The sequence below is a fragment of the Nematolebias whitei genome, chromosome 16, assembly GCF_014905685.2.
Source record: "Nematolebias whitei isolate Nwh7 chromosome 16, NemWhi1, whole genome shotgun sequence".
In the NCBI taxonomy this organism is placed as follows: Eukaryota; Metazoa; Chordata; class Actinopteri; order Cyprinodontiformes; family Rivulidae; genus Nematolebias; species Nematolebias whitei.
The window spans coordinates 42,054,985-42,073,662 of NC_056513.1; the positions used below are offsets into that span (position 1 = coordinate 42,054,985).

The window sequence follows — 18,678 nt, forward strand, 5'->3', positions numbered from 1 at the left end:
CACATCCTGGACAGAGAGGAACGATGGTTTGAGAGAGGAGTAAAGGAGGCCATCTTTGTGAAAAGAAATCGTCCATCATTAAACAGGGGTGGAGGCCTCCGGGTTCAACTGTCCCCCTCTTACAATGCTGTGATTGCTAGTATCACTCAGCCCTCTGTGAACAGTAAACAGCCATCAGGTGCTAATGATCCATTGTTAGGCTGATGGTCCTTCTTGAGCATGTGAGTAGCTGGTTTTGGTTGTCAGCAGCAAACTGGTTGATCCACCCTGAGAATGTGCTATTTAAGAGACTGAGCTGAAAACAGCACCTCAGACTGAGGAAGTCTCTCGGATGAGAGACAAAACGTTTCTAGATTTTTTTGCTTTGTTTTGTTTTTTTTGTTTTTTTGAATGTCCAGAGGACCAGATTGAACTTTTTTGGATTTTTCTACCTGGATTATTGAGCATGCATCAGGAGATCTTTTTAATCTGATTTAACTGTAAATCACTTTTTTCAGCTTTTGTTGTTGTTAAGTGCTATAGAAACAAATTGACATGGTGTATGTTTGTAGATGTAGCGAGCTGTTTGGAAGAGCAAATGGCAGAACTGGACTTATCCACAGCAGCTCAGGACTTTGAGACAGAGAGTGAAGATGTTACTGGTCAGAGTGAGACGCAGAGCTTCGACACTGATGGCGTCTCATTGAGTGCCTTTGAGTACTACGTCAGAGGCATGGTGGGTAACGTAAAGCTAGCGGTTAAGAGTTTCTGTCTTGCTTTATGAGGCACTAACCTTTTGTTTTCTTTCAGACTCAATCTCAACGTGATGGTGATGTTAGACCCAAGCCCAAATCCTGTAAGTCGTCAGAAACCCAAGAGTTTCTACACAACATGTCCGTTTTTTGTACGTGTTGTCTCCATTCACTGTTCAGACCCACCACTAACATTCATCCTGAGTTATTGTGGGTGGACTACTCTGAGAGCACCCACCCCAGCAATGAAATGTGTAAACGTGCACCCCAAAATGTTACTGCATTGCAGTGACCCACCGTGTCTGCAGACACACACACAGCCGTGTCCCACTGTGGGGAGCAACGCAAAGTGACAGATCTGCAGATGTTGCCTTAAAAATTACAATATATTCATGCATCTGAACTCTGTTATTGTTGACATTCAAGTAGTTCAGAGCCCTTTGTCTTTTTTTAAATAATTATTTCTGGTCTGAGCTTAACAGACTCGATATGAGAGAAATATAAAATAACGATGTGCCGTCACAGAGTTCAGTTTTAGATTCGAACCTGTAAAAATCCACTGCAGTTTTGTTTAATTAGGTGAATATAATGTACCAGACTGCTGTTGTGAATAATTTATTGTGAATAAAATATGGTAAATGGACTGTACTTATATACAGTGAGGAAAAACGTATTTGAACACCCTGCGACTTTGTGTGTTACTGGGGGGTAATCCAGGGTTTAGGTCTGGAGACTGGCTAGTCCACACACACACTGAATGAAAGTGATCTAAAGCTCTGATTAGTCTCATTAGAATGATTTGTTCAATTAGCTTTGTAGAGGTCTAGTATAGAGCTGTATGAATGGGTAAATGAGGCACAGATTGTAGTGTAAAGCACTTTGAGTATCTTGAAATAAGATAGAAAGGTGCTGTATAAGTACAGTCCATTTACCATTTTCAGTCCATTTCCACTCCAGAACCTTGATATGTTCTTACAGAGCCACTCCTTGGTTCTCCTGGCTGTGTGCTTTGGGTCATTGTGATGTTGGAAGAACCAGCCATGACTCATCTTCAATGCTCTAACTGAGGGAAGGAGGTTGTTCCCCAAAATCTCTCAGTACATGGCCCCGGTCATCCTCTCCTTAATACAGTGCAGTCGTCCTGTCCCATGTGCAGAAAAACACCCCCAAAGCATGATGCTTCCACCCCCATGCTTCACAGTAGGGATGGTGTTCTTGGGATGGTACTCATCATTCTTCGTCCTCCAAACACGTCGAGTGGAATTAAGACCAAAAAGTTCTATTTTGGTCTCATGTGACCACAGAACTTTCTCCCATGACTCCTCTGGATCATCCAAATGGTCATGGGCAAACTTAAGACGGACCTGGACGTGTGCTGATTTAATCATTTTTTAGATCATGTCTCTCACAGTGGACATGCACCTAAGATGAACATTTCAGACCCCTCCATGATTTCTAAGTGGGAGAACTTGCAAAGTCGCAGGCTGTTCAAATACTTGTTTTCCTCACTGTAGCTCCTTTCTCTCTTATCAAGATACTCAAAGCTCTTTACAACAATCTGTGCCTCATTTACCCATTCATACAGCACTCCACTAGATTTATACAAAGACTAATCAGAGCTTTATCACATTCATACACTGATGGGACACACATCGGAGGCTATGAAGGGTTCACTGTCTTGCCCAGGGGCACTTCAGCATGTGACTGCTGGTGGAATTGAACCCCCAACTCTTGCATTGGAGGACTCTAACCACTCAGACACAGCTGCCCAAAATATGAGTTTTAGATTTGCAAATCATAGTATTCTATTTTATATTTATTTTTTACACAACATCCAAACTCTGTCAGGGTTGGGACTGTGCGAAAGACCCAAGCTTTGCTACCTTAATATTTAAAATATGCATATTTTTATTTTCAGAAGATAATTTATTATGCATTACACTCCTCTAACAGAAATATCGTTTATCTCGTCACTTAAACATGTTTCTAATCAACCAAATGACTTTGTTTCAGTCATCCGACCAGTGATGAGTCAACCGACTATAAAGAAGACTGATCCAGTGGCCAAGTAAGCGCAATACTTCTCATGAGATTTGCCAACATCTGGAATGAAGTTCTTGGGAAGTGGCAGGATGTGAAATGTACTATGGTACCCACAGAAGTAGTGATCCTTATCGGTAATGAGTGAACTTAGTCTGAGGTCAAGAAGACTGAAACAAGTCATGAAACAAGTCGAATCTAACTGGTGTGTTACGCTGGATCAGTGGTTGGAGCTCTGCTCTACTACCACCATCTGTATTTTAATTGCCACATTTTCAAACCATTAATGGTAAAAATTAATTTACACAGAGAAGATGTTTAAAGGCCTGATAAATGGGTTCACTAGTTTTAGTCTCTCTTTACTTTAGTCCTAAAGTCTGTTGCTCTATTGTGACACCTAGTGGTGCTTTGACGTCATTGTTGGTTTTTCAGTTCATCCATTTGTTTGAACAGAACTTTTCTTTGTCTGCAGATACTTCCAGTACAAGCAGATCTGGGACATGTTTAAACTCCCTGGGGAGCGTGACAGGAAGGCTCTTCGCTGGGAGATCAAGGTGCAGAAGCATGTCTGGCTTCAGACAGACCTTTACATTAGTGACATAACATTTCTCTAGCTTTAATTAGTTCACATGTTAAATGCTGTGGATAAACTGCAACATTTTAAACATGATTTAATGTCGTATTCTGTCCGATTGCTCTCAGGAACGACTCGCATATCAGCCTCCTCCTGTGAGTATTTCTCCACGTTTTGCTCTTTTTACAGTTCTTAGATTTGTTTTTATTTTCCTTTAAGGAAGTTTGTACCGATGTGCTTTGCAGTTTAATTTAAAAACCTTGAATATTCTTGAGTGGTTCAGTTTGGCCCTTCTGTCACGCAGACTGGGTCTATTTGGACCGTGAAACATGTCAAACTGGACGTTGCAACGGTTCTAATAGATCTGAGCTGATATTTAAAGGAAACTTGAGAATATTTATTTTTTTAATCTTAAGACTTTAATCTCTGGATATTAAATGAGCAACTAGTCAAAGGAGTTGTCAGGCAGGCAAGAAAAGTTGGATGTTATTTAAAATATAAGCAGTCTGCTGTGATTAATGAATCATTTAACGTTGAGTTGAAGAAGTTCTTGGTTTGAAATGGGTTTACTGCTGTTTGCATCTTTTAAAACAAGTTTGCAGAAGTGGGGAGTCCAGTAACTAGTTGTGACAACAAACACTCATTTTGACCCGGATGCCAGTCGTCCAACAGCTCTGGACCGTCCGTTGTACGGTCGGTTCATAATTAATGTTGTCAGGGAGTCACAGTTCAGGACAGTGGGTCGAACAGAACTTTTAGCTTTGTTAATGTCCAGATTGCAGAACACTTTCATTTTACGGGTCAGTGTTAAATGAACCTGGGCCGTGCTTTGCTCTGCAGAGTTTGAACTTTGTGGACGCAGTGATGAAACGTGTTCACTGACAGACGGAGCTCATTCCTCCCTGACGGTCATGGATTCAAACTCCACTAAACCTTCACGTTTTATTTTGTTTTACCTTAAAAAAACAAGTCTGTTTCATCTGGATGGATTTTTCTTGGTTGAAACATTTCGTCTTTCATCCAAAAGACTTCATAGTGATCCACCTGTCGGTACTGGCGTAACACTAATTAGCTGCGCACAGTACTAGCTTCCTAAAATGCTAAAAACAAAACGTGCAGCTCTGCTTTTCTCTCTCCCCCCACTCCGCTCTGGGCTGCCGGTGCGGGCGCAGCTCGGCTGGGTCCCCCCCCCACCACCACCACCACTCTAAACTGCTGGTACAAACACACGCAGCTCAGGTATGTCTCTTGAGATCCACAGTCCACGGAGCAGGAACAAAGTCATGTGATCAGAGGCGGAGCATCAGAGAAATGGATCTTTCCTGCAGGAACAGAGGAAGCTGAAACTCCACAAGCTTCAGGGGCAGATGATCACCTTGTTACCACTTCTGGAAGTTATAGCTCATTTAAAGGAAACATATTTTGTTGCATGTTACATTTATGCTCAACAGAACTTAAGCTTTAATTTATTTAGTTGTTTTGGGAAACTGCACCTGCACTTTAGTTTTTGTGGATTTATTGATCTATTTGTGCAGACGTTTTAATCTAAATAACAGAAGGATCTTTTTTATTTTTATACTTGGAGACTGAATACTTTACTAAATAAAGTAATTTCAGTAAAAATGTTTAGTTTTTATATAATACTGCAAAGCAACTTGTGAAGTTAATTTTGTCAAATTATTATTTTTTTGGTTATATCACAAAATTTATCATTATCAGAATGCTCTGAAATATCACATATTTGAACCGTATCGCCCACCCCTACCTCAGACTGAAGAAGTCTTTCAGATAAAAGACAAAACTTCTCAACCAAGAAAAATGCGTCCAGATGTTGAGCATACATCAGGACTTAAAAAACAAGTTTTTTGGAGATTTCTACTCGTTAACATCTGAAGTTCTATCGATGAGACTCAGCAGCTCCTTGAAAACACCCAAACAACCTGAATAATGTCAGCGTGGCTGCTTGTGTGAGTCCAGGTCCTGGACCAGGTGTTCAGTGTCTGATATAAAGTCTTGTTTTGCGTTGCAGCCTAAACCTCGAAGAGTTTACGTGCCCAACACCTACACCGTGCCGACGGAGAAGAAGCGCTCGGCCCTTCGCTGGCAGATCAGGAACGATTTGGCCAACGGTCTCCTCCCACACAGATTTAATCATCAGGTTTAGGCATTCAGTACTGCACGTTTTTAACTTTGAATGATTTTTTTATTTTTTCAAGTATGACTTTTTTATTGTTACACAATAAAGCAAAATGTTTGAAAGCGTCCGATGATCATTTCTGCCACGGTAAGTCAGAGTAGGGCAGTTTGAACGGATAGAGAGAAGAGAAGCGCTGGTTGTGCCAAAGAAGTTTGTCCTCCAAGAACTTCACCGTTTCCAGGGTGAGGACAAGCGCTTCGTGCTTCAGCATGCTGTGCACGTTCAGACCTGACGGAGAAGACAACAACAGTCACTATCTTACCTGCTGTAGACAGTAGACAAACACTGGAATATCAAACACTTTTCTCAGAACAGTTGGCAGCTACTCAGTGTGGTCGGCTCCAAAACGGATTCCTGACATCTTCAAATAACTCCAGTCTGCTTATTTTATAAATCTAACATCAGACGGTTATTAATACTGAAGAACGAGTCGTTTCACCAGCATTTACCCATGTCACATACGATTAGACATGACCAGTGAGCATCTTTAAGCACCTCATGATTCAGTGGTTCAGCCCTGATGTCCACATCATCTCTTGTAACTGTTGATGTTTCAGTTTTTTTAGGTCAATAAAATACTGTTGCATGGAAGCGACACACCAGCGCAGTGGTTAGATCTGTGGCCTCACAGCAAGAAGGTCACAGGTTCATCTCCTGGTCTTCCTGGGTGGAGTTTGCATGTTTTCTTGGGGAACTCTTATTTTCCTCCCGCAGGTCCAAAACATGCACGTTGGGTTAACTGGTAACTAAATTGTACCTAGGTGAGAGTGACTGGTTGTCCCTACGTGTCCCTGTGACGGACTGGAGACCTGTCCATGTCCCTCGCATCTCGTACAGAGACTGTTAAAGATGGGTACCAGCTCAATGCGTCCCAGAGAAGAAGAGGCAAGAAGACGGATGGACCGCAGTACACAGGTTTTCTCACCACATCACTTTTGCTTCAGTTCTATTTCGTATAGGCTTTGCCCTTTAAGTCAGAGTCAGAGTTTCTTTGTCATTCGCACCTCATGTGGTACATGTGGTGGAGTGAAATTATGTACACAGGCTATCGCTAGTGGGTTTATCCCTTCACGCAGCACTGAAAACTTTAGTCCACGCCCACCTACTGTGTGGGCCTCACCCCCGGTCCGTATAAATTACAGTGAAACCGGGTAATCAACTCCCATTTTTTCTTCAGCCAGCTAGCTAGCACTGTCAGAAGAACGAAGAAGGAAAAGTTGTCCAGCTTTGACCGGCACAACCTTTGCTAAGAATGCCTGGGTCTCCGCCACGCCAACCTCCTGCCGTCCCGGTGAGCTCTTCCTCCCCGAGGAGAAGCAGAGACGAGCAGCCTTGTTCAACGTAAGCGCCGAGGAGTGTTTTTTCGTGGAGGGCCGCTACTCGCTGGACGACGCCACCGCCTTCTTTGACGCAGAGTCACGCAGTGAATCGAATGATTCCTCCGAGAAAGGTGATGCGGAGCTGCCCCTTCCCTCCTGGAGAGCGTAGTGACGGAAGAAGAGCGGCCGAGCGAATGCTCAGCCACCTCGGGTCTTCCCACGTCGGCGACCACACCGCTCCCAGTCGTCTTCGCTCTCCTCTCGGAGCTGTCCGGCATAATCCAGGAGGCTGCCAACACAAAGGGACTTTCTGTCCCTTGCCTCCCTCCGCCCTGATCGGATGATCGGGCGGGATGGTTTGGCTCCACCCCGGCTCATCACCATGACCCCATCTGGCCTCGCTGTCCAGCTGTGACATCACACTGGAACGAGGTTGCAGCTGGACCCAGCAAGCTGAAGACATCCGTCTCCACCTTCGCCTCCATCTCCAGAGTGGAGGGTTTTGTAATTACGCACACAGAAGGCTGAGTGATGAAATGTTTTTTGTGCAAGCAGGTGCTTCATGTTCTGTCTGAATGGACCCAGTGAAGCATAGACTACATCCTGCTTCGCCTTTAACCCACTAGTGATAGCCTTAAAGGGCTGCGCCTATACTCAGAATCTGGGGTTACAGTAGGTAACCAACGTTTCTATGGAGGCAAACCTGTAACCTTCTTTCTGTGAGGCGACAGCTCTAACCACTGCACTCATGCCACCTAGCAGTGTAAATATTTTTAAAAGTAAAATTTTTATGGATTGAAATAAAGTTTTCGAGGTTGAGGTGTATTATGACAGCAGAAGCTGGTCTTGGTCTAGGCCCTGTCAGAATAGCCACTGGAATGACTCCTACAGGCTCAGACTATAAAAACTAATACAGGTAAAAAAAAGTTTAAAATGTTTAAATGTTAAACTTCAGAGGAAAATCATGAATTAAACCTAAAATATGAATGTATGTATGTAGGATTAATTATATGGACAAGAATAGTAATAAAAACTATCAAGAAGCCTCAGTTGCATTTGAGCAAACAAAAACGCTCGAGCGTTAACTCACCGATGGCTGGAATGATGTTAACAGTCTTTAATTTTTCTGTGGCCAGCAGGATGTTTTCAGGGAACTCCTCACCCCTAAAAGCAAATAACAGTGACAGAGAAACCGGTCAGGTTTAGAGTTTTCACGCTGGATGATGATTTGCCCTGATGCAGATACTCACACATCAACTATCAACACGGACTCGCCCCAGTGTCGCTGTCTGATGAGCTCCAGCAGGTACTGAGAGTCGGGCGTGGGCAGGTTCAGAGCGTCCACAACGTAAAGACATTCCTGCAAAATTGTGTCCAAAGTTTATTTGGAAGAAAAAAATGTTTAAATCTCATATAGGCAGACATCAAACCATTAAAAAAAACATGTTTACATTGTAATATGTTGATGATGCAACATAAAACTCAAAGCAAGTAAGTTATTATCATACATGCAAACTTGTCACTTTTCAGCGAAAATCGCCGATTTCAAACAAAATGACATTTTCATGAATCGTCTAGATCAGGAGTTTTTTTTTTCGGGGGTGTCAGGCATGGTAGATGCATCATTTCCCGTTGACTTGACTAAGAAACAACAAGGTTTCTGTCTACAATAGAACATCTTTGGTGGAACGTGACTCGTTTGACCAATCACAATCAAGACAGACGATGGGGAAGTCTTTCCCATGGACGAAGGAAACTGGTCTAGGTTACAACTAGTCACTTCTAATGTTGGACACTGTTAGTTTTGAGGTAAGTCTCATTATCTGCCAACAATATAACATACAGACCCTTTCCAAACAATTAGAATATCATGGAAAAGTTGTTTAACTTCCATAATCCCATTCAAAAAGTTAATATTTAATAGATAATGGATCCAGGGCCCACAATTTAAACAACTTCAAGTATTTATTTGTTTATTTTTACATAAATTGGGCTTCTAGCTCATGAAACCCACAAAAACAGGATTTCAAAAAATTAGAATACTGTGGAGAAATCAGGCCAAATGTTGCAGGACATGAATGTTTTAAACTGAGTGTGACACACTAATCTTCTACTAAACTCAAAGCACCTGCACAGGTTTCCCCAGGTGTCATTTAAATTGCTTCAGTTTGGTTCATTTGTCTCAGTTCGGTTCAATATGGTGAAGACTGCAGACATAACTGGCCAGAAGACCATCATTGATACCCTCCATAGGCTGGCTGTTCGCAGAGCGCTGTGTCCAAGCATATCAATGGAAAGTCTAGTGGAAGAGCAACATGTGGCAGGAGAAGATGCACCAGTAAACGAGATGACCGTGGGCTTCAGTGGATTATCAAACAGAGAAGATTCCAGAATCTGTCAGAGATCCAGAAAGAGTGGAATGAGGCGGAGTCACAGCTTCAAAAACCACCACATTCAGAAGCATCCGGGAGATGGACTACAACTGTCGGATTCCTCGGTTCCAGTGATGGTAAAGTGTGCCTTTCATTCAGAAATCAAGGTCCAAGGGTTTGGAGGAATAAGGTGAGGAACAGAACCCATACTGGTTGAGGTCCAGTGTGAAATATCAAGTCAGTCATGATCTGGGTGCAATGTCCGGTGCAGGTGTTTGTAAACTCTGCTTTCTTAAATCCAAGGTCACCGCACCAGTCTACCAGGATGTTTTAGAGGACTTGATGATTCCTTCTGCTGAGGATCTGTATGGAGATGCAGATTTCATCTTCCAGCAGGACCTGGTCCCTGCCCGTGCTGCCAGAAGCACCAAAACCTGGTTTGATGTCACAGTGCTTGACTGGTCTGCAACTGGCCGGACCTAAACCCCGTTGAGAATTTATGGTGTGTTCTCAAGAGGAACATGAGGAGCACCAGAGCCCAGAACAAAGAAGATCTGACAGCATCAAGGAAATCTGGGCTTCCATAACTCCCAGTCAATGCTACGTCACATCGAGGGTGCATTCACACCAGCCCTGTTTAGTCCGCTTTAATCGAACTCTAGCTCATTTTCCTAGAAAGTCGGGCTCATTTAGGGAGGTGTGAACGCGCCATCGAACTCTGTCACGGAACAAAAAGGCGAACTCTGGCCCGGGCTAAAACCTAGGTCTCGGTCCGGTAGAAGAGAACTCCAGCGCGGTTCGAGTACAGTGTGAATGTAAACAGACCGAGCTCCGCTCCGCAGGACAAACAAACACGCATTGCTCTGACCTTATATGGAGCCGTCAGCTGACTTGTGTGGAAAAACAATATTCTCCATGGTCTTCTGTCTCATCTTCTGCTCATGCTAAGTCCATTTTTGAAAAATGACAAAATATAACTCCTAAAACTGCTAAAACTTGATGCCACTTCGTTTTTATTTTTATTTACAGAAGAAGAAGAAGAAGACGTGTCTTCAGAGGTTTTTGTGTTGTTTCTTTCAGTAGTTCTTGGTGCAGCGCCCCCACAGGCGAGCGGGGGAACAGGTTGCTTCAACATGTTGGTTCAACAGGTTGACTCGACTGCACAGTGCAGTGTGAATGCAAACGCACCAGCTCAAATGTAAACAAAGGCTCATGAATATTGGTCCCGAACCGAACCGAGTCTACCGGACTATCTGGTGTGAAAACAACTTAAGACAAAGAGATTCCCAACCAAGTATTGAAGATTAACATATCGTTTTGAAAGTACCATATTTTGATTGAATTGTTGTGATCCTAATTTATTTATTTTTTCCTGCAAAAACTGAGAAGCGTGGGCTGATTTCTTCTCATTATTCTAATTTTTTGAAATCCTGTTTTTGTGGGTTTCATGAGTTGGAAGCCCAAATTATGTAAAAATAAACAAATAAATACTTGAAATTGTTTAAATTGTGGGCCCTGAATCTATCGTCTATTAAAGATCAACTTTTTTAATGGAATTATGGAAGTTAAACAACTTTTCCATGATATTCTAATTTTTTGGAAAGGGTCTGTATTATTATTAACAAACCAGTTTGTTCCACTTTGGAGTAAGCTGTTGGGGGAGGAATCAGTTTTGTTGTTTCCTTGACTGATGAAGCCTTCTGGATCGATGGTGAAACGTTTCAGCACAAAAAAGAAACTGTCCAGATGACCTGACAAAAAAATGTTGAATTGTATACCTGGATTATTGAGCATGGACTTTGTTGGTCTGTATTATGTAAGTTAAACTTGATATGACAAAAAAATAATCCTACTTTAGCAATGTGTCGTTACCTTTTCCACCACGACGTTATCTGTAATGAAAAGCTTGTCAGCATGTAATGCTAGCCAAGATGTCAGCTGACCTCAGTGAATTGTGCGTTAACGTTAGCCTGCGATGTCACTCAGTTCAATATGAATAATTTTGGGAAGGCCATCTCTACTCCATCCGTATTGCTGTCCGATAATAACACGTCATCGTCATAAGATGAGAGAAATGAAAACGAACACGTAACGTTAGTGCCAATAAAACACGACACATCAGTGTTTTGTTACAATGATAAGAACATCTGCTCAGGCAGATCAATACGGCAATAAATAGGGCAGAAGTGGTGGAGCAAGAGAGGCACATGGGTGGGGGGGCAAAGTCTTGTCCAGGCCAAAACATTTAAATGAGTTTTTGCTATCAGCTAAATGCTCTGCTGTGTTTGTTTCTCTGGTTGTCTTGCTGCTGTTGTTGCTTGTTTATTTTTTGGTTGACGCCATCTTTCCTGTGTGTCCTCGTTACATCAGGATGTGCTAGTACCGTATTTTCCGCCGTACACGTCGCATCGCCTTATAAGTGGCATCAGTCCAAATATGTCTAATAAAGTGGGTAAAATCATAAATACATTGCATCGCCGTACTGGTCGCATCTTTTATGCGTCACCACTGACAACCTGGAAATGTGGGACGGTGTTGTGCCAAAAATCAATTGGATGCCAAATGGTGGCCACGGAAGCATGCGCGTAACAAGAATTTAACAAGATTAACACTTAAAAACAATCATTTGTTTGCTCAAAACTATAATAAAAGGTGTCTCAGTTTAATTTTTCCTTAATAAATTCACTTTGACGTCAAATCAGCTGCGTTACAAAAGTATTCGCTGCCTCGGTGCTCGGGGAGCGCGCAGAGGGAGGAAATCAGGAAGGAGGAACGCTGCTAAATCAAAATTTAACAAGATAATCACCTAAAAACAATCATTTGTTTGCTCAACATTATTGTAAAGATGTGTCTCAGTTGAACTTTTACTAAACAAAATGCACTTCAATGGTCAAATCAGCTGCATTTCGCCGGGGCGGCGCAGCGAAATCTGATTTGACGAGCTGGACTAAGGTGGCAGTCTACAGCAAGCCGATTGTGTCATTAATAGCCCCTTAATCTATTACATGACACAATGGCATGCCATACTACTCGAGTGCCACCTAGCTGCTGAAAATAGTAGTGTTCAATATTTTCTGTCAGAATGAATGAAAACGATCATAACAGTCAAAAATTGGTTTATAAATGAGAATAAATCCATAAATATGTCGCTTCGGTGTATAAGTCATAGGGCATGCAATTTATGCAAAAATCGGAGCGTACCAGAATGATTAATTTACATGTTGAAAATCACAAAATCTTCCCACTAAAGTTTTGTCACCTTTTCCATCCCTTCTGAGTTTGCAGGTATGAAGACTTGTTAAAATGTGACATTAGCACATAAACTAGAGTAATTTTACAGCATGTTGAAAGGACGTCATACAAGATTAGATTTACTTTGTAATGTGAAACAAATAATCAAATAATGTTTCGGAAGGCTTTTCTATGAGTTTATTGTATTTATTACTATAATTGTAACTTTGTGAAGTCCATGTTGAGTTTGTTTAAGCTCATTTAGTTTTTATCATTTTAATGCATGTGCCCTGAATCAGACATCTTTTAACTTCCTGCACTTTAAGTCTGGTGCACAAAACATCTGCAGAGCCGTCAGGTCAACGACAGCACAGACATGCTGCTGTGACGCGACGACCATTTTATTACAAAAGCAAAGGAATTGAAATAACTTGAAACAGAAAAATCATTTTTAATCTAAAAATCAACTAATGAAACATTGAACTAACTTCATTACATTTGAATTTCAGTTCTGATTTATATATATTTAAAAATTTTAATAAATAAAAAAAAACTAACAACACTTGCCTTGACTAAAAATATGATGCCGCTAAAGATAAAAAATAATTTGAGCACTGGGACATGTAAAACTGACGTGTGTGTGTGTATGTGTGTGTATGTGTGTGAGTGTGATGTGCCTCTCAGGTGTGTTCAGTGTGTAATCAGTCAGTGTGCCTGTTTAAAGGGTGAAACGTAGTCACAGTGCTGTTTGGTATCATGGTGTGTAACACTGAACATGGACCACACAGTTGTCTCAGAGCTCTAGAAAGAAAACTTGATCCGCATGTTAAAGATAAAGTCTATGAGACCATGTCCAAGCAGCTCGATGTTCCTGCAGCTGCACAGATTCTTCAGAAGTTTCAGGTCCATGACATGAAGACAACCTCCTTAGATGTGTCCTCAAGAAGAAAACTGATTACATTAAAGAGACAGAAAATATGAACTGAAACTACAGAACTTCCCATTTCCAAAGAGATTAGAGGTGAACTCCAAGGTCAGGGTATGTTTGTGCACCATGGGCCACTGTTCGAGCCAAAGTGGACTTAATGAGAGACAAGTGAGAAAAATCCAGACTAATGAAGTGAGAAACCACAAAGCTTCTGGGAGAAGGTCCGGATGAAACAAAGAAGCAGGTTTACCTCCATGGAGGAGGCTCCCGTAGTTTATGAGGAGCAGGACGACATACCTGTGAGCAGGTGCACGGGTAGAAATCACTTGATTTCATCAACTGTCTCAAAAGGTTGGGCAACAAACGAGTTCAATGTACCATCCTTCAGGTCAAAGACAGTTTATTACTTTATTTTGTTAAATAACTTTTAAAAAAAAATCTAAAACGGTGTTTAATTGTCATTAGTTGATTTGTGGTCAGCTTTTTACATTTTTATTACTTTGTTGGATTCTGTGTTTATTAAACAGACACAAATTAGTTCTGGTGCATTTATTAAAATCAGGGTTTTCTCCTCCCAAACGGACTCTTGTGCTACTGTAAAAAAAACTAGCTAAATAAAAATACAGGTTTTGCTCAAAACCATGTTTTGCGTAAACAAAATGATTCCACATGCTGTAATTTTCACTGTGTAAGTTGCAATTTGTTTTGCATAAAATAGCATGCCCTGCGACTTGTACAGTGAAGCGACTTATTTATGGATTTTTTCCCATATTTATAAACAAATTTTTGGCTGAGAGCTGACGATTTTATTCATTCTTCATTAATTTATTAATTGTTAAAATCAGGTTTGTTGTAAATGAGTCCCCGAGGCTCAGTGGGATTAATCTGGATAAATAAAGGTTGAATGAGTTCTGACTGAAAATATTGAACTCTACCATTTTCAGCCACTGGGGGGCCCACAACTAATATGGCAGGCCAAGTGTCTCATTAATAGTTAAAAGTGGCTATTAGTGAGACACTTGGCTTGCCATACAGAGACACCTTGGTCTCGCTGCATTCTAGCTGCATTTTGCCGGCCAGGAGAAATGATTTGACCATTAAAGTGCATTTATTAAAGAAAAGTTCCACCTTTGCTATAATCTAAAGCAAACAAATAATTGTTTTTAATGTTAATCTTGTTGAAGTCCTCCCGTGCACGCTCCCGCGCTTGCCATTTGGCAGCCAGTCAATTTTTGGCACAACACCGGCCCATGTTTCCAGGTGGTCAGCGGTGAAGCGCAATAGATGCAACGTATTTATGCTTTTTCCCACTTTATTAAACGTTTGGACTGATGCGATGTGTACGGCGGCAAGTACGGTAGTTGTTGTATTTTGTTCTGAGAGCCTGCATACGACTCACAAGCTTTTCTATTCACGCTGTCAACAGCTGGATGGCTAGCGGCTACATCTGGAGTAGATGGTAAATAAATAGGTTTACCTGCGCCAACTTGGAAGTCAGAGCCACTTTGAGTCCCTGCACTCGAACCTTCATGGGTAACATGTAGTAGTAACTGGTCGGTCCTCTCGGCCCGTGAGACACTCCACCTGAGAGACACGTGAACCCAACACATCAGACAACGGGAACAATAATCCCGAGATTATCTCTCAGGTCACAGTGTCAAGGAGCAGCACGGTACTTTGAGCAAGAGACAAAAAAATAATTCCCATCTGTATAAAACCAACGAGCAGAAACGGGTCAAAGTCACCTCCTCTCCAATGAGGCGCTCGGATGCTTCCCTGGCGAGCTCTCCCAGTTCCTTTCTGTTTCCATGGTTTCCTGCCTCCGCCTCGCACTTCAGACCTCACCTTTGTGTTGGCGTGGCTCTGAGACGCCAAGGGAACTGTTAGTCAAATAACTACTACCTTTTCTAAAGACATGACATACACGTCGCATATTTCAAGTAGAATTAAGAGTTTCATCGCTTTCTATTGTAGAAAATAAATACAGTAAATTATTTATTTAAATGAAAGTGAGAAACTTACAATGCGTTTGTAGTTTCTCTGCCATACTTCAACGGCGTGTAGAATATCGAGCCTGAGGAGTGACAATGGACAGTTTGAACCTGAAACTGTTTGAACGAAGTCCTGATGCTGTTCAATAATCCAGGTGGATAAATCCAGCAAGGTTAAGTCCGGTCATCTGGACGGGATCTTTGTAGAACCCGTCCAGATGACCGGACTTAATGTTGGATGCTGGAATGATCCACTCGAGATGAAAAGCTACAAACGCAAGTCTGAAACAATCCAACTTTCCTCGGAGGCACAGAAAAGACGTCTGGGTGGAGCTCCGTCAAACCGAGCGGCTCGCGGTCCTTCTGCAGAGTGTCCACCCACGTCTGAACCGGGCTCAGGTGAACCGGGACCGCCGCATCACACGTCCTCAGCAGAGGCAGGGAGCAGTCAGCGGGGGGAGGACGACGCTCTGCAGGACATGAAGACGTCCAAAAACATTTAAAACCATTCGGCTGACAGGCTCAGAGGAACAAAGATGTCACAGACGCCGACAGGCTCACTTATTCTGGCAGGATCCACCAGGTTGGAGGGGAGGAGTAAGTTTGGAGGGAGAGCACGCTCACCGGAGAACGATGAGGCAAACTGAGGAAGATCAACAAACATCAACCAAACACAAAATATATCAAGTTAGCGTTCACTCCAAGTGCTGAGAACTTGGTGGCAAACCTACAAAGAGATTTGTGTAACGAATGAAACACGTTTCATAAATGACGCAGCTGCATGTCGTCACTAGTGTTTGTTGTTTTAGCTCAAACCTCTGGTTACCACCTTTACTGTGTGACTGCCGACTCAAATATACCGCAACATTACGTGCAGAGCAACTCCTCCTGCAGACTTTGAGCTGTTTTCATATTTCACACATCAAAAGTTCAGTCAGGAGATTTGGTGCTCTGACTTTTAGTTGAATTTCTTCTTCTTCTTTCAGCTGCTCCTTCTTCAGGGTCGCCACATTGAACTAACTCACACAAAGACTTGGCGATAGTTTTTACTCCCGATGTCCTTCCGGACACAACCGCAGACCACCGAGCTACCACAGCCTCTGTGTGGAGCAGAGCGCTGCCGTCTAGGGTGCCCGAGGAAGCAGGTGGTGGGGGTTGAGTGCCTTGCTCAAGGACCCAGAGTGGGGAAAATGAAGATGGAGCACTCTATCTCTACAAAGCTAATTGAACAAATCATTCTAAAGAGATTAATCAGTGATTTATCACGTTCATACACTGATGGGACACACACCAGAGGTTATGAGGGGTTCAGTGTCTTGCCCAGGGACACGTCAAAATTTGACTGCAGGTGGAGTCGAACACCCAACTCTTGCATTCGAGGACGACTGCTCTAACCACTCAGCCGCCTCTTTGAATGAAATTACAACGAAAATGAAACGGCGTGGTTTACTGAAGACTGAGAGATTTGATTTGAAGATGTTTGGATTAAAGGAGAAGTGGCTCAGTTTCCATTAGTGACTGTGTCGAATAAAGAACTAGAAGCAACGAAACGTTTGTTGCAACAGTTCAGGGTCTCGTGCTTATCTGACACAGGAACAGAGTTAACGAGAAGTTGTGATGGGAGGTCAGATGACTGGGACCTGCCCGAGAGAGATTTGATGGTTTTCCAGAATCTTTTAGGATCATTTAGATCTTTGGAGGTCTGAGATAAGCAGCCGGTGTGTGGAGCAGACCGTCTGCAGCCACAGCTGGTCTGTCCTGTGCAGGTCAGCCAGCTCAGAGTGAACCAGGGGCTGTCTGGAACTGGCATGTCTGCAAAAACAAACTTCAGTCTGTTTATTCAACACCTGGCTGTGGGCTTTCAACATCTTGCACCCATCTAGTTTGTAATCATGGATCATATTGTTATCTGTTCACCACTAATCTTTGAGCTGATCTGGGACAGATCCGGTCTCCATGAACTCAACTGATCCTCATGGAGCTGCTGGTCCAGTCTTGTTGTGACGTACGCGCCTCTCTTCTTATGGTTGAGTTAAAAATCATAGAACAGTTATCAGCTGCAACCAACACTTCACTCTTATCGTTACCAATAAAAACATGATGAGCACTGCGACCGGAACAAGCACGAGTCTGTTGTGCTGAGACGCAGCTGTTGAGAAGCTCTTACCCTTTGAGCCGCTCCTCTGTTGAAAACGAAGACGGAAACTCGAAGCATATTTTTATGGTTTCTTCAGCAAACACTAACACGTCTAAACAACTCTCACATCATTAGTAACATTACAAATACAAGACGGAGTTGTATAAAGGTCGCAGACAGAGTGTGGCGTGATTGTGGCGCATGTTGATGACGTCTTCTTCTTCTTCTTCGAGGTTTATTGGCAAACAACGAAATTGTTTCATTACCGCCATCAACTGGTGAGGAGTGTGGACCAAAATGTCCCTCTAGGATTAAATTATTTTAAATAACTGTGTTAATTTAAGATGAAAGATTATCTGATAAATTTTACTATTCGAGTTATTTCTGAATAAATCAATTAAATGTAGTTTTACTTTAATTTTATTTAAATTTTGAATCAGCTGTTGTCTTTCTTCCTCATATGTTTTGCAGTGTAACATTACATGTTGTCTCATCTGCTCCACAGTACTCACATTTACCAGTGCAGTGTTTCATAAAATAAAAAGAGCTGTTTAATCCAGTACGCCCAAATCTGAGACGAGAAATAATCGTCTCTTCTCTCCTCGTCCTCCCTGGACTTCTCATGTCTCCAGTTTTCTTCTGGATTTTATAGAACCAGCGTCCTTTCTTTTCTTCCTCCCATATCTTTTGCCATTTATCCTTCATTTTCTGTTTTATTAAAAGTTTTATTTCTGTTTTGCTAAAATTAACTACTAACTCCACTGATAGATTTCTAGTGGCTTCCTTTGCAGCTTTATCTGCCATTTCATTTCCTGTAACACCACAATGAGCTGGTATCCATAAAAAATGTACCATTAGACCCATCATATTTATTCTGTATAGTGTTTGTTGAATTTCTATTAAAATATCTGGCCTGCTTTCTGAATGGTTACCCTGGTAACTGACTAATGATGAACTGGAGTCTGAACAAATCACTGATCTCAGTGGTCTTGTTTCTTCAACCCACTGAATAATATTGTGAGCATTTCCTCTGTGTATACTGAAAGTCCATCGTTACTTCTTTTTCTAACTTTGATGTTGAACTCTGGAACAATGAAGGCTACACCGACTTTATTTACTAAGTTCTTGGAAGCATCTGTGTAAATTTGAACATAGCTG

The 18,678-nt window shown here is 42.1% G+C and overlaps 2 protein-coding genes across 2 annotated transcripts in view; one reads left to right on the forward strand and one right to left on the reverse strand.

Annotated features, from left to right (window-relative positions):
• The window catches only part of hyls1 (HYLS1 centriolar and ciliogenesis associated), a 20,071-nt gene extending 14,562 nt beyond the window's left edge, over positions 1 to 5,509 (forward strand). The window contains exons 6-11 of the mRNA XM_037690618.1: positions 552 to 715; positions 790 to 835; positions 2,745 to 2,799; positions 3,244 to 3,325; positions 3,474 to 3,500; positions 5,375 to 5,509. Coding sequence (XP_037546546.1) covers positions 552 to 715; positions 790 to 835; positions 2,745 to 2,799; positions 3,244 to 3,325; positions 3,474 to 3,500; positions 5,375 to 5,509 — 509 coding nt within the window. The remainder of the gene's footprint in view (positions 1 to 551; positions 716 to 789; positions 836 to 2,744; positions 2,800 to 3,243; positions 3,326 to 3,473; positions 3,501 to 5,374) is intronic.
• A 16-nt stretch (positions 5,510 to 5,525) lies between these two features.
• Positions 5,526 to 17,744, reverse strand: mrpl4 (mitochondrial ribosomal protein L4). The gene is made up of 9 exons (XM_037690617.1): positions 17,551 to 17,744; positions 15,945 to 16,026; positions 15,685 to 15,853; positions 15,415 to 15,466; positions 15,138 to 15,255; positions 14,870 to 14,976; positions 8,112 to 8,221; positions 7,952 to 8,025; positions 5,526 to 5,770 (listed from the first exon to the last, which is right to left on the reverse strand). Exons 1-9 carry the CDS (start codon positions 17,596 to 17,598, stop codon positions 5,616 to 5,618), a joined length of 915 nt encoding a protein of 304 aa, XP_037546545.1. The 5' UTR covers positions 17,599 to 17,744; the 3' UTR covers positions 5,526 to 5,615.
• Positions 17,745 to 18,678: the final 934 nt, after the last annotated feature.

Excerpts from the sequence above, each read along its gene's own strand:
- mrpl4 (XM_037690617.1), bottom strand. The coding sequence starts at position 17,598 with ATGCTTCGAGTTTCCGTCTTCGTTTTCAACAGAGGAGCGGCTCAAAGG. Across the intron at positions 14,977-15,137 it reads AGCGCCTCATTGGAGAGGAG|GTGGAGTGTCTCACGGGCCG; the intron begins GTGACTTTGACC and ends CGTGTCTCTCAG. Across the intron at positions 5,771-7,951 it reads TAACATCATTCCAGCCATCG|GTCTGAACGTGCACAGCATG; the intron begins GTGAGTTAACGC and ends CTTCTCCGTCAG.